This window comes from Ochotona princeps, chromosome 17, assembly GCF_030435755.1.
Source record: "Ochotona princeps isolate mOchPri1 chromosome 17, mOchPri1.hap1, whole genome shotgun sequence".
NCBI lineage: Eukaryota > Metazoa > Chordata > Mammalia > Lagomorpha > Ochotonidae > Ochotona > Ochotona princeps.
Genome location: NC_080848.1, coordinates 8,199,401 through 8,213,557, shown reverse-complemented (window position 1 = coordinate 8,213,557; position 14,157 = coordinate 8,199,401). Strand labels below are relative to the sequence as shown.

Sequence of the window (14,157 nt, the reverse complement as noted above, 5' to 3'; positions counted from 1 at the left end):
GCCTTGCACCCGCCAGGATCCCATATGGGTGTCGGTTCTAATCCCGGCCCTGCTTCCCATCCAGCTCCCTGCTTGTGGCCTGGGAGAGCAGTTGAGGACAGCCCAAAGCCTTGGGACCCTGCACCCGCGTGCGAGACCTGGAAGAGCTCCTGGCTCTTGGCTCAGCTCCAGCCGTTGTGCTCACTTGGGGAGTGAACCATCAGACGGAAGATCTTCCTCTCTGTCTCTCCTCCTCTCTGTATATCTGCCTTTCCAATGAAAATAAATAAATCTTTAAAAAACTCCCTGATTATTAAAAAAACCTTTCCCTGATAATATTCAGAATTTGTTTCCTGAAAAGTGTATTTACTTTTATCTGAAAGGCAGATTTACAGAAAGGAGAGCTAGAGAGAAAAAGATATCTTCCATTTGCTGGCTTTCTCCCGCAGGTGGCAGCAGCGGCCAGAGTTGAGCTGAGCTGAAGCCAGCAGCCAGGAACTTCTTCCAGGTCTCTCATGTGGGTGCGGGGTCCAAGAACTTGAGCCATCATCTGCTGCCTTGCCAGGCTATTGGCAGGGAGTTGGATCAGAAGTGGAGCAGCTGGGTCTCGAACCAGCACCCACATGGCATGCTGGCACCGCAGGAGGAAGATAAGTCTGAAAAGCCACTATGTCAGCCCCAATGTGTCTAATTTAAGTGCTTCTTCAGGAAAATAAAATATGTAAAGAAGACTCAGATGCTTTCAGTTGAGTAATAGGTACGTGTGTATACACATACACGCATCAGTAAGTATCATATGACTAAAACCTCAGAAATCAGAGAAGATAAGAGTAAGTATAACTGTGGCTTCCCTTGCTTTTCCAAAAGGTATCTTGAAACTTCTTTTTTGTGTATGTGTGTTTGTTAAAATGCAAGTCCAAGGGGCCTCCGAATGACAATACATTTCAAAAAAAATTCTGGAAAGATATGAGGAAACTAACTTGGGTTGTACCTGTTTATAAAAGAGAACCAGTAAGCCGAAGTGCCCTAAACTAAGGTCAAGTGGTCATCTAGGCAGCTTCTGGATACTGAATACCTCCCTCTCTGTGCCAGCAAGAGATGTTTTTTAAATAAAGTCATAAAAAATACATATTTTACAAGTTCTAAGTTTAAAATTTTATTTCTACAATAGTTAGTGCCCAGCTGTGCGGTGAGCACTAATATTTAGTTTTGTCTTGATCATGGAATTCATCTCAGCCGTAAGCATTAGAGGCAGAATAATCTTTTTATCCATTAATTGAATAAACACACAAAATATAACTGATCTTAATATCAAGTGATTTTTAAAGCTATCATACTGCCAATCATTACTTAAAATTCATGTTGAGAGAATTATGAAGCTTGAGGTTTTAAGGTTCATCTGAATGAGGGAGGAGTCTCCATCTCATGGTTGTATCAACTTCTTCCTCAGCACCTCCCACCTCCTGCTCCTTAGAAAGCTCTAGGAGCACCTGTAGAGAAGACACAGAACAGGGAGAAGCAAGCATCGAGTCAGTGCCGACCTTCCAAAGGAACCCAGAGAGCGCATGTTGCTTTGGTGTGAATGATACAAGGCCAAGTGGTTGACTAACCTTTTCCAACGTGCACTGAGAAAGGCTGTAGTCTTCCAAGTTAAAGTTATGTTTCACTGAAAACAAAATTAAAAAAAAATCAGCCAGGGAGTGGGAAATTGGGGGGGAGGGTATAGGGAAATCCCAGACCCTATGAAATTGTACCATAAAATTCAAAATTGAAATTTAAAAAATATCTGAAAATAAAGCACTGATAGTAGATGCTTACAATGTGCTATCAATTTTCCTTTTCAAAATCAAATAAAAATAATGCAAGTTATTGCCATGGATAGAAGAAAAAGTTGAATAAGGAAGTGATTGGTAAAAGGATGAAATCATAAAAATTAATAAGAATGCACATTCAATTAATCTTGGTAACAGAATCTTTTCATGTTATTTTTTGATAATGTGTTTTGTTGCGTAGTGCATGTGCCTTGGGTAAATGCATCATCGATTGATGATCTACTCTTACACTAGGGGATTAATCACATCCAAGCCCTTTGAAAATAATCCTATATATTCCTGTCAGCCAGTTGATTCCACTGGCCTCCTTAGTAGAAAATGTGTATGACAGTTGTTGCCAGATTTAATATGCACATGTCCACAGGTTACCGCTCATACATCGCGGGAAATCAATATGTAAAGCACCCTTAGAAGGCAACAATAAAATGATAATTGAACAGAAACCAGAAAAAGTAAGGAAGTTGCCTGGATATGTAGGAGAGGAAATTCTAGGCGGAAGGATTAGTAAATACAAAATCCCAAGTCAGGATAATACATATCTGGCTGCATTTAGGAAAAATTGGGAAGCCTGCTATGTAGGAAGGAAGGAGTGAAGTAGATATTTACTTTAGCAAACATATTAACCAGGCACAACACAAGCACTTAACCAATAAGCTCTTCTAGTTTTCCTACGGTCCGGTCCAGTGGACATGTATATGAGCCTTCGGTGTAGATAAGCAATCATGTAGGGATGAGATAATACGCAGGGATGAAGTAACATGTAGGAATGAAATAAATGTACACACTTAGGGGTAGCACTGGGATGGGGGAAGGCTAGCTCGGAAGTTTGAGTTCTTCACTACCGCACTGAGCTGAGAAAGGACACTGGGATGACTGCTGTTGGAAATTGCCCAGTTTAAAGAATAAGGAAAATGATGAAAGAAAGAATGGACCATTTCCAGTAGCAGGTAGGAGTATGTACAATGCAGGGGACAGCATTCGGTATCACTTAGTCATCTTCAAGGAGGGTCTTCGACACCAGCACAGACATAAGGGCTTAGGGTGGCAGATGAATGATGTATGACTGCATGGACCGACAATTTCTGTGTTGTGTTATTAGTGAAAAACAAGGAGCTTTGCAATAATCTGTGGGAAATGAAATTTAAAGAAGTGCTCATTTACCATGAACTTTATGGAATATAAAGCCAAGAGTATCAGCGGAGGGAGAGTTGGGAGAGGGAGGTGGAGGCACACGCAAGAACACAGGAGCATGAGAGGGTGGTGCAAGCATGGGGTGAACGGAGTGTGCCCATCCAGGTAAGTCACATTATACAAAATGCCCTTCTGTGGGCGGTGTCGCAGCTTTACAAGGCGAGCAGTCAAGCATGACAGTGTCCTTTTTACTTTACCTTTAAAAAAAGTAAAGAAGAGTGACAACAAGGGGGCGACACACACACACACAGAGCAAGTAAGAATTTCATCCGTTGACTCACTTCCCAAATGCCTACAATAGCCAGGCTTGGTCAGGTTAAAGCCAGAGGCCAGGGATTTCCATTCTGACTCCTCACGTGTGTGGCAGGATTCCAAGTCCTTGGACAATCTGCAGCAGCTTTATAGCACGCCTTAGCAGGAATCTGGACCAGAAGCAGACTAGTTGGTACTCAAACCAGTAATCTGATGTGGGAATGGCAGTGTTACATGCAGTAGTTTAACCTGTGGCACCACAATACTGGCCCACAATTATTTTTGTACAGCTTCAGTACCTGGGCTGGAAATGAACCTATGTTCAGAGCTGAGTTAACTGAAATTGAGATTAAACCTCACCGTTATCCTCCATAACTTGTGGTGTATAGGACCTATTTTTAGAGTGTTATACAATTAGATCTCATTAAATTATTCCCTAATATGAATTCTTCAAGTTTTATTTAATAGGCTCCATGTATGGCAGGTGTTTGGCACAGCGGCTGACTCTGCTTAGCACACCTGTAGCCTCTTACCAAGGTGCTGGGTTTGTGTCCTGGCTCTGCTTCCCATTACAGCTTCCTGCCAGAGCACACCTTAGGAAGGCACAGTGACGGGTCAAGTAGCTGCATCCTTGCAGGCTAGGAGATGTGAGTGATGTATCCTGGCTTTGGCCAGAGCTAGGCCCAGTCACTGTGGGTGTGAGCATGTGAGATCTGCTCCTGCCTATTCTCGTCTCTTAGCTTTTCAAATAAATCAATAAATACAATATTTAAATAAATAAATCGAGTCATTCTTACCTGTCTCTAATTTGTGAAATGCCTGAGACAGAGGGCAAACATCGGCAAGGGGAAGCTTATAGGTCAACAAGGGGTAATACCTGAGAACAGGAAAAGTTACAAAGGAGTTTCAAGGAGAGAAAATGAACACCAAAGCAAATATTGGTATCAGCAACTATTTCCTTTTTTTAAAAAAACAAGTAGCACAAATCAATATATGGTCAAAACACAAAATCAAATCATTTATCAATAGCAGGTTTTTAAAAATGATTTTGATAACTACCTGTTACAGTTCTAGAAATGATCTGGTACAATTATTTAAGGCTAAGTTTCCACACATTTTTCCTGTGTTAAAACAAATATTATGGTTCCTTTGATTAGTTCAAATGAGATTGGGAGCTAATCCCACCATGACAGTTCATCCTTGTCAACAAAAACTAATAATATGTAAACAAAGGTAAGGCAGTGGGAGAACTCAAAACTTTGAAATACTTAGCGGAGATAATGTTCACATGCGTCTTTAATTCCTCAGGAAATGTCTGCTCTAGAGCCCCTGTGTGCTACTCTGGCTTTACAGCCACATACGTGGCCTCTTCTCTCATCTCCAACCAGCAGTGTGGTACTCCTGGTGCCCGATCTCCGGTCCTGGCTTTCCTCAGATCCGCCCCTGGTGCCCATCTCAACAGCTAAGGTCTTCCCACCTGTACTACCACTGCTTCCCTTATTTGTGACATCCAGGGTCTGGCAACAGGACTAAATTACATGTCTGCTAAACGTCTTCAGAAATTATATTCTGTTTCCTGGCTGGGTTTATCCTGTTCCACTTCCCTTGACTACCTCCACACACGCTTTGAAACTGGAAAGGGAGAATTTTTGATAATCTCAACTGCCATTTAGGAGGCATCCACTTTAAGTATATCTTTTAAAATGTAAATTATTGTGTTTTGACTATTCATGTATTTCAAATTCTTATGGGAAGGCCCAAAGAGGGTGCCACGGGTCCCACTGAGGTTTCATAACTTCAGCAACTATGACATTCCTTCCTCTTCATGCTTTCAATGCAAAGTCCCAGGTGGCTAAGCAGGGGAACCCTGACTACTCAGTTTCCTGGAGACACAGCTTTCTGGATGGTTCCCAATCTCTCACATTCTGGAAGACTCAACAAATAAGTGTTTGAGGTTCTCACATTTTATACTAAAGTGAAATCATCATGAAGCTTTCACAGAGCAACAAGGGAATTACTGATGGAGTCAAGTTTGCATGTTTCCCCACAATCAAAATCTCTTTTACCTTGTTTGTTGTACAGCCTGTGGGAAAAGCTTCAAAATCTCCATGTGGAGCAAAGTCACTTGAGAGGGTTCCTTCACTTTCAATTCTAGAATGTAGCCCTTGCCAAATTTTCTCTTCAGGTGTTCGATGGAGCCAATGCATCTATGGATGAGGAGAACATGCTGGAAAATGATTATCCTCACTTTTCTTTTTTCTTAAATTTGAATTGCAGGTGAGAGATGTCACAGAGGAAGGCAAAAGGAAAAGTCCCAGCTACCGAAAGGTCCTTTCCCTTTCCACAGGAAGTTCTCATTTTGGGTGTCAAGTGAAAGCTCAGGAGAGACCACACCTCACCTCAGTCTTCCCGACACCATGACTGCCAGGCGGTCACACAGGGCCTCAGCCTCCACCAGGGAGTGCGTGGTCAGCAGGACAGCCCTTTCGCTGGTTCTTACAGCTGCCCGGATGGCTTGCCTGAAGTGAAGCAGCAAATTAGCAGCGTTTAATACAAAAGAAGTCAACAACAACAAAACAGAGAGATGGGAAGGTACATTCACAGAAGAACCTAATTTATGAATCATATTCAGATCCTAGTTTAAAAACATCAGAGATAGGTGATTACAAGAAAACTTCACAGAACTGGTGGAAAATGGAATTAAAAGACAAAATACACTGGGGCAGGTATTTGGACTAGGGAATATGAAGCTAGCTAGAACGCCCAGGTCCTAGAACACCTGGGCTTAGTCCTAGACTGAGCCTCTGATTCCAGCTCCTGCTAATGCATTCCCTGAGAGGCAGCAGTGATGGCTCAAGTATTTGGGTTCTTGATACTCAACAGGGAGATCTAGGTGAATTCCCAACCTGCAGCCCAACCCTAACCCAGCCATTGTGAACACTGAGGAATAAGCCAGTGACTGGAAATGCATATGCCTCCACCCTCCAGCTTCTCTTCCCTTTTTTAAATAAATGAAAGATAGTTTACACTGATGGTTTACTCCCCTGAATGCCCACCCCGAGCTGGTGCTGGCTAAAGCAAGAAGCAGGAGCTAAGAAATCTATGTGGATCTCCCAAGTGAGTGGAAGGGACCCAAGAATTAGAGCCATTCACCGTTGCCTTTCAGGATGTGACTTAGCCAGAGGATCGATGGGAAGTGGAGGCTGTACTAGAACCCAGGCACTTCAATATAGGATGCAGGCACCCCCAGCAGTGGCTTAACTCACAATGCCACAGTGTCCACCAGTGATTGATTTTTTGTCACCACAAAGAAAAAATTGTGTTTGTTATGTGTACTAATGGTATTGTGATTATGTTAAACAAGATTCCTTATCTTTTTGAAATACTGTCTAACATGTTTATAAACAAAGGGGTATGGTGCTTCCTGTTTCCTTCAAACTGGAGGTTAGAAAAGGAAGTGGGTGGAGTCACAGGTCAAACAAGATGAAGTTTCCATTGATAACTGTTACAACTGCGTGATAGTTCTATTAGACTCCTGATATTTGTGTTAGATTGACACTAATTTCATTATGAAGAATGTGATAAATACTGAGGGCACTCAGGCAATGTCACACTAGGAATTCTATTAAAACAGGAAAATGTGTCAGTAAAGTGTAAAAATAAAGGTTAGACTAAAAAAGTAAGACAGTTATAGGTACCTCAATAATGGAAAAGGAAGTAAGACTCAAAAAATGTTCAGAGAAATTCATGAATATGATACAGGATCTAAACACTTGTTTCGCTAATAATATGAACTGTCTCCACTGAATCAAGAACTAGTAGAAATGAGGTTTAATCATTCAAAATCAGTTTTAAGTAGCAATTTGAGGACATGAGTATGGTCATTAAATATATACTCAGAGGGATACAAGTAGCATCACAAATCATTCCTTTTTACTTAGTATTTTCTATTTTTGAGATAAAATATTTTAATTTAGATTATTCTCAGAGGCTTCAGGCATTACTAAAAAATGATTTAACAGAAAGCAAACATTATTTAAAAATTTTTAAAGTAAAAAAAATGATCTAATGAAAATATGTTCATCTTCACTCATAAATTTTAAAACAGCCACAAAATCATCAGAAGTATATTACTGTATAATTCTTTCTTGAAGCTTCTTTTATTTATTTCAAGTGAAGGATTTTTATGTATTCCACAATACAGACTCGGAGCACTACAGCACTTCCCACGCCACCCTCCTTTCCAGCCACATTCCCCATCCCTCTCCTTTTTTCTTCATAAAACCTTTACAAGAGCACTCTTTCAGTTCACAGGCTTAACATTTTATTAGGTAAAAATTTTAACAAACCGCGCAGAAAAAAGAACCCTACTATTCCTTAAGAATATACACACAGGCTGTCACAATAATCAAATTTCAAAATGTCTATCTTTTATGGATTACATTTTTTTATACTCTGTGTATTACCGCAAATCAGTGGAAAATTATGATATTTGTTTTTGGGTGACTGGCTTATTTCATTAAGCGTAATGGTTTCCAGTTGCATTCATTTTGTTCCACTAATCGTCAGGTTTATTTTTGCGCCAGTACCAGACTGGTTTGATCATAGCTGTCCTATAGTATGTGTTGAAATCTGATAATCTGATACGCTCCAGCTTTTTTTGTTGCTTAAGATTACATCAGTTATTCAGGATTTCCTCTGTTTCCACATGAATTTTAGTATCATTTTTATCTAGCTCTGATAAGAATGTCATTGGTATTAAGTTTGGTTTTGCATTGAATCTGCAAATTGTCTTTTAAGTGTGGACATTTTGATGATATTAATTCTACCAGTTCAAGAACACATCAGAGCTTTCCATTTTCTGATGTCTTCTATTTCTTTCTTTAAAGAAATTCCCTCACATTCTTGGGTTAAATTTTTTTCCAAGGTATTTCAATATTTTTTGCAGCTATTGTGGATTGGGCTTAGAAGTTCTTTCTCAGGCATAAAACTGTTTGTGTATAAACATACTATTGATTTTTTTGTGTGCTGATTTTGTATCCTACAACTTTACTAAACTCTATGTCCAATCACCTCTTAGAACAACCTTCTGGTTCCCAATAAAAGTAACTTTATACAACATTTATGCTTGTGGCTCTAAGTTACAATGCTTACCACATTTGTTGCTGCCCTGTTGGGTCCATGCCTGTGGATGGTTCATCCAGAAGAAGAACAGGTGGATCTCCCAGGATGCTAAGCACAAAGCATAGCTATAATACAGAAAAACAACCCTGTTGACGGCCACTTGAAATCCAGCAATGAAGCATCGAAAGTGCCCCAAATACTACACATACCTGTCTTGTGCTTCCGGTCGTTAACTTCTGTACTGTAACATTTAGCTGCTCACGCAGATTTAAAGCATCTACTAACCTGGTAGAGAAGAGGGTGAGAAGATTTCGTCAAGAGAGGGTTTCTGGAAAAATGCACGCACACAAAATTGTAACTACATTAGAAATGCTTGCCATAACTGCTCTCAAAACTCTAACTTGCAATGAAAAAAAAAACTGTTGATTTTAGAGCATGAAATACTTTTTACCTCACAAAAAAGCTAAGAAAAACTGGAATTCCAAATAAGAAACTTACATGTATAGTTATTCATGATTATTCATTCAATGCTTCCTTAACAATCACTTTGAAACTCTCCTTTTTTTATATGTAAAAAGATCCTTCCTTCTGAGATGCAGGAAACTAGGTCTTGTCCTGCATTGGTGTTCTACCAGCTTTGAAAACATCTCTATTTCTTTTCAAAGGACAATACGTCACTTATATTCTATCAGCACATCAGTCACAGTGGAACAAAGCCCCTGCTTCTTAGTGCAAAGTAGACACACAAATGCTCTGTACCGAGAAATAGCCCGGGCAGCATCCGCCTTCCTCAGGCCCTTCACAGCGGCATACAACTCCAGGTGTTCTTTCACAGTCAGCATGGGCCATAGCACATTCTCCTGAGGACAGTATCCCAAGAACTTGACCACGCCTTCTTCCTGGTGACTGTCGACTGAAGTGTACCCTTTCAGTTCCACCTAAAAAACATAAATGGCTTTGTCTCATAGAGAAACTTACAGATAGCTAATAGATTTGGTTAAATCATATTAAGCATCAAAGAAATATTAGAAAAATGTATATACCACTAATAGAAATAACGTGGCCTTACAGAACAGGTGGACAAAATCTAACAAGCTCAGGTATTACCTCAGAAACCATGATGAATGAGAGGTCCTTGGTTCCTGGGGGCCATCCAATCCCTGCTATAAACTCTTAGTGTTCCAATGCTCAGTAAAAATAATAAAAGTGAAAAACTAAATGCACCCAAAGGCAACAGCATATATAACCTTGTGAAGATAAAATCTACATTGGTCATGGGAATCAGTTATTTATTTTTCACTACCTCTCCAGATGTTGGCTTTGTGATCCCACACATCATTCTCATAGATGAACTTTTACCAGCGCCATTGGGTCCTAGTAATCCCAAAGTTTCACCTGAAGGAAAGAATCTGTCACTATTGGACACAAAATAGACATAAACGTGAAGCTTCAATGAAATCTGAGATTTGCTGCCCTCGATTAGTATCATTTAAAAACTTATATCATATATGCAATGCATTCGAGCAAAACAAGTCATTCATTATTATGATCAGACACTATACTAATGAAAAGTTTATAGGTTTGATGCCAATATATTTCCCCAAGATTCCTTACATTAATTAAAAATATGTCCTGCTTTCTATCGTGTTTGGCTGATGCATGGAATATACATGCAAATGTGTCACAAAGTTCATGGGAAAATAGAATTAAATGGTATTTTATGCTGCGTATTCATCCTAGTGGGCAAGTATTCATCCTAGTGCCAATTAAGACTTCTACATCCCACATGAGAGAGTCTGGATTCTATCCTTGGCTTTAGCTTTGCGTCACCACAGGGCCTGGGAGGCAGTCAGTGGTGATGGCCCAAGGGAATGACTTCTTGCCCTCTGTGGGAGCCTGGACCAAGTTCCCAGCTTGAGACTTTGATCCTTGGGCATTGTGGGAGCTAATCAGTGGTTGAGCACCCCAGATCGCTATCTCAGCATATGTCTCTGTCTCTCACATATGTTTTTTTTAATCTTAGAAAAGGCAATATATATGTTTTGCATGAACTTTAGGAAGATGACCCCTCAAAGAAATTTATAATTCTGGAAACTTAAGGATATTTTTAATTCTCAAACACGTCGAAACTTTTCCATGAACAGACCTTAATTAGCCCTGATATCCAAATTCAAAAGCATAACAGTGTGTAATCATCTCTTGATATATTTTAACAGAAATGAGAGCCTGCTTAAAACCTTTATTTTTCTGGCATTCCAATAACTGCTTGCTATTTAAAAAAAGAAGAAGAAGAAGAAGAAGAAGAAGAAGAGACTAGCATGGTAGACTAGCATCTAAATTCCTCGCCTTGCACACTCCAGGATCCCATATGGGTGTCGGTTCTAATCCCAGCAGCCCCGCTTCCCATCCAGCTCCCTGCTAGTGGCCAGGGAAAGCAGTTGATGATGGCCCAAAGCTTGGGACCCTGCACCTGTGTGGGAGACCTGGAAGAGGCTCAGTGAGTGGCTCGTGGCTCCTGGCTTCGGATTGGCTCAGCTCCAGCCATTGCGGCCACTTGAGGAGTAAATCAATAGATAGAAGATCTTCCTCTCTGTTTTTTCTCCTGTATATATATATCTCTCTGTATACCTGACTTTCCAATAAAAGTAAAATAAATCTTTTTTAAAAAAGTTGAAGAAGAAGCAGAAGAAGGAGGAGGAGGAGGAGGAAAGAAAAGAAAACTGTATCCAACTTGGCCATTCCTAATTCCTGAGCAGCATTCCTTCCATTGGCAGAAACATTCAATGGTCTCGGATTGTGCTTACACCTGAATGTGTTACTGTCTGACTGTCTTTGCTGCTTTTTCTACCTGGATGCTCACATCTCTTCATGTTCCATGGCCACCATCTTGCTAGCCAGAGCTCAGTTTAAACATTACTGCCTCAAACAGGCCCTCCCTGGCCCTGGTGAAGTGTAGACTCAAGTCATGCAGGTCATTTTACATATTCCAATGCTTCATTCAGAATTTATAAATAATATATAACGCTTTTCTCAATAAGGCATTTTACTAATAGACACACCTCCCCACCCCTCTTTCTGGGATGCAAAATTCACCAGGACAGACACATTGCATATTTTTTCATAACTTTGATTTCCAGAATCTAAACCAGCTCTTGAAACAATTTTAAAGTATGCGTTTTGAATGAATGGATGAATGAGCAAGCAAATAAAATGGTATCTATAATATAAACACTCAATGGATATTTCTAAAACTAATGGCCAAGGTAAAATGTGATTATTACACACCTTTTTTAATGCAGAAAGAGACATTTTTTACTGCTGTTTTCATCTTCCTCTTTGAACAGCAGTTTTTCTTCAGTCCTGCATATTCTTTGTGTAGACACCTGGCAAGGATGACTGGTTTCTAGGAGAGAGAGCAGCATGACTTTCCTCATAAACTTTTATAAACTTTGTGTTCTAATATTTTCCCTTTTTGATACTTTGATGCCTTCTGTTATGAACCAAAGCATATTTTGAGTTCCAAGTGGTGCATTTTGTTTGTTAAACATAATATGCAATCATTAACATAGACCGTATTTCTTGCTTCTAAATTGACTCAGAAAAAGCATGGCCTAATACAAGACAGCTTATCGTTGTGCCAGAACATAACTGGATAAGCTCATGAAAACATTGTTGCATCTGTGTTTAATTATCTCTATCTAGCGTTTCATAACACCATTGCTTAAATTCAATTTATAATGCATAGATTCATTTTAAAACCATAATTCTAACACTCCAACCCCGGTTTTCCAAAATGCATTTTTAAGCTTCCAGAAAACCCCAAACAAGTGCTTGCATTTTCAAAAATTATAAAAGTGCAGTGGTCTCCAAAACAAAAAAAAAAAAAACAAAAACAAAAACAAAAACAAAAAAAAAAAAAAAGAAAGTGGATATGACACCTAGGGAAGGGAGTGTGAAAAAAAAAAAAAAAAACGAAAGCGAGAATTTCAGACTATTCTTTACAGTTCTTGGATACGACCATAAACATCCAATTTGTTACGTGCTTTTGTACCTCGTCTAATCTTGAAGCGGTTGAGGTAGTTGCTGTTCTTATTCTTTCTGCTTGAACATCTTCATCTTCATCTCTGGGTTCTTCTGGATTTGGCCGAATACCTCTATTTTGGGGGGACATTCTATGGAAGAAAATAAAACTTTACATGTAGTTTTCTAGATGTCAAAGATCAAAACTCAGTGCTTGCGTGGCTTTAGCATTGCCACTACTTTCAATGAACTGTTCATGAAGATGAGGAGTAATGTTCCTCTTTTTCTGAGAACACACCTCCAGTAAGTTTTTCTGAAATGCCTTCAAGTCTGTTGACAAGCCCTGCTCCCTCCTTCTTTTTCTTTTTAGATTATACTCACACATGTGCATAAGCAACAAATCATCAACGTATGTGGATGACACTATTGTATGCAGAGCTAATCCAACATAACCCCCAAACAAGTAGAGAATTCTTCCAGGTTACTGAGTATAAGGGTCAATATATACAATCAGGAAGATTATACTGTGCCAGTGAGAAACAAACAGGAAAGAACGAAGAGGACAGAATAGACCAAGAAATGAAATCCTTCAGAGCAAGGAAACAAGAATTAATCCATGTAACATTTTCAATATCTTGAAAGAAAGAAAGAGAGAGAGAGAGAGAGAGAGAGAGAGAGAGAGAGAGAGAGAGAGAAACAGTAATATGTAATTCGTATTTGCCTAACAAGGATTTCAAAAAGAGTTTGATGAAACACTGTATCCACAGCAAAACTGACATCCACAGATTGCCTTATACTTACCCTCCATCCACCATTTCTTTCCGCGCTCTCTCTCTCTCTCTCTCTCTCTCTCTCTCTCTCTCCCTCCTATTTTATTCAACATGATGTCTTCCATTGCATCCTACTTATTGTTCTTTCCTCTTTTCACTGCTCCCTGTAACCCCCCTCTTAAGCACACTCAACAATTGTTGGAGCAACTTTCCTGCTCACCTTTCCTAGTCTCCCTGCTTGTGAAATGCTTTGAATTATGTTGCTAAACTAACTCCAACCTGTCTCTTCTGGTCAGATGTATAACCATCTTGGACAGCAGAATGACATATTTGAGTGATAAATTTTGAGAAACTGAAAATTTCCCTTAATGTCTTAAAACAGAACTCATTTGGGAGTCTTATTTCTTTTTTTCTTTTTTAAGATTTGTTTATTTTTATTGGAAAGGCAGATATACAGAGAGGAGGAGAGACAGAGGGGAAGATCTTTCGTCTGATGGTTCACTCTCCAAGTGAACCCAACGACTAGGGCTGAGCCAATCTGAAGCCAGGAGCCAGGAGCTCCTCCGGGTCTCCCACTTGGGTGCAGGGTCCCACGGCCTTGGGCCGTCCTCAACAGCTTTCCCAGGCCACAAGCAGGGAGCTGGATGGGAAGCAGGGCCGCTGGGATTAGAACCGGCGCCCATATGGGATCCCAGCGCATGCAAGGCGTGGACTTTAACCACTATGCTAACTTCCGGGCCCAGGAGTCTTGTTTCATAACAATAAACTACTCACTACCCATAATGGCAATTGTTGTACTGCTTATATTGTAAATGCAAACCACTATGACCACTATTGTTAAAGAGCATGAAAATATGGTGTTCAGTATGAGATTAGATTCTGTGCCAACCTGAAAACAGGATCCTTTTGCATAATTTTATTTCCACATTTCATCTCCAGGCATCTTAGAACAAAAATGAGTATCAAAGCCTGAAAGTAGGGCTACAAGC

The 14,157-nt window shown here is 39.9% G+C and overlaps 1 protein-coding gene across 1 annotated transcript in view; it reads right to left on the bottom strand.

Annotated features, from left to right (window-relative positions):
- Positions 1-1,221: 1,221 nt before the first annotated feature.
- Positions 1,222-14,157, bottom strand: part of ABCA6 (ATP binding cassette subfamily A member 6) — a 49,027-nt gene continuing 36,091 nt past the window's right edge. The window contains exons 27-38 of the mRNA XM_004592953.4: positions 14,058-14,149; positions 12,430-12,550; positions 11,664-11,781; positions 9,682-9,773; positions 9,138-9,316; positions 8,588-8,663; positions 8,409-8,503; positions 5,654-5,773; positions 5,321-5,461; positions 4,052-4,131; positions 1,590-1,645; positions 1,222-1,469 (exon numbers count right to left, since the gene is read on the bottom strand). Coding sequence (XP_004593010.2) covers positions 1,368-1,469; positions 1,590-1,645; positions 4,052-4,131; positions 5,321-5,461; positions 5,654-5,773; positions 8,409-8,503; positions 8,588-8,663; positions 9,138-9,316; positions 9,682-9,773; positions 11,664-11,781; positions 12,430-12,550; positions 14,058-14,149 — 1,272 coding nt within the window. The 3' untranslated portion in view covers positions 1,222-1,367. The remainder of the gene's footprint in view (positions 1,470-1,589; positions 1,646-4,051; positions 4,132-5,320; positions 5,462-5,653; positions 5,774-8,408; positions 8,504-8,587; positions 8,664-9,137; positions 9,317-9,681; positions 9,774-11,663; positions 11,782-12,429; positions 12,551-14,057; positions 14,150-14,157) is intronic.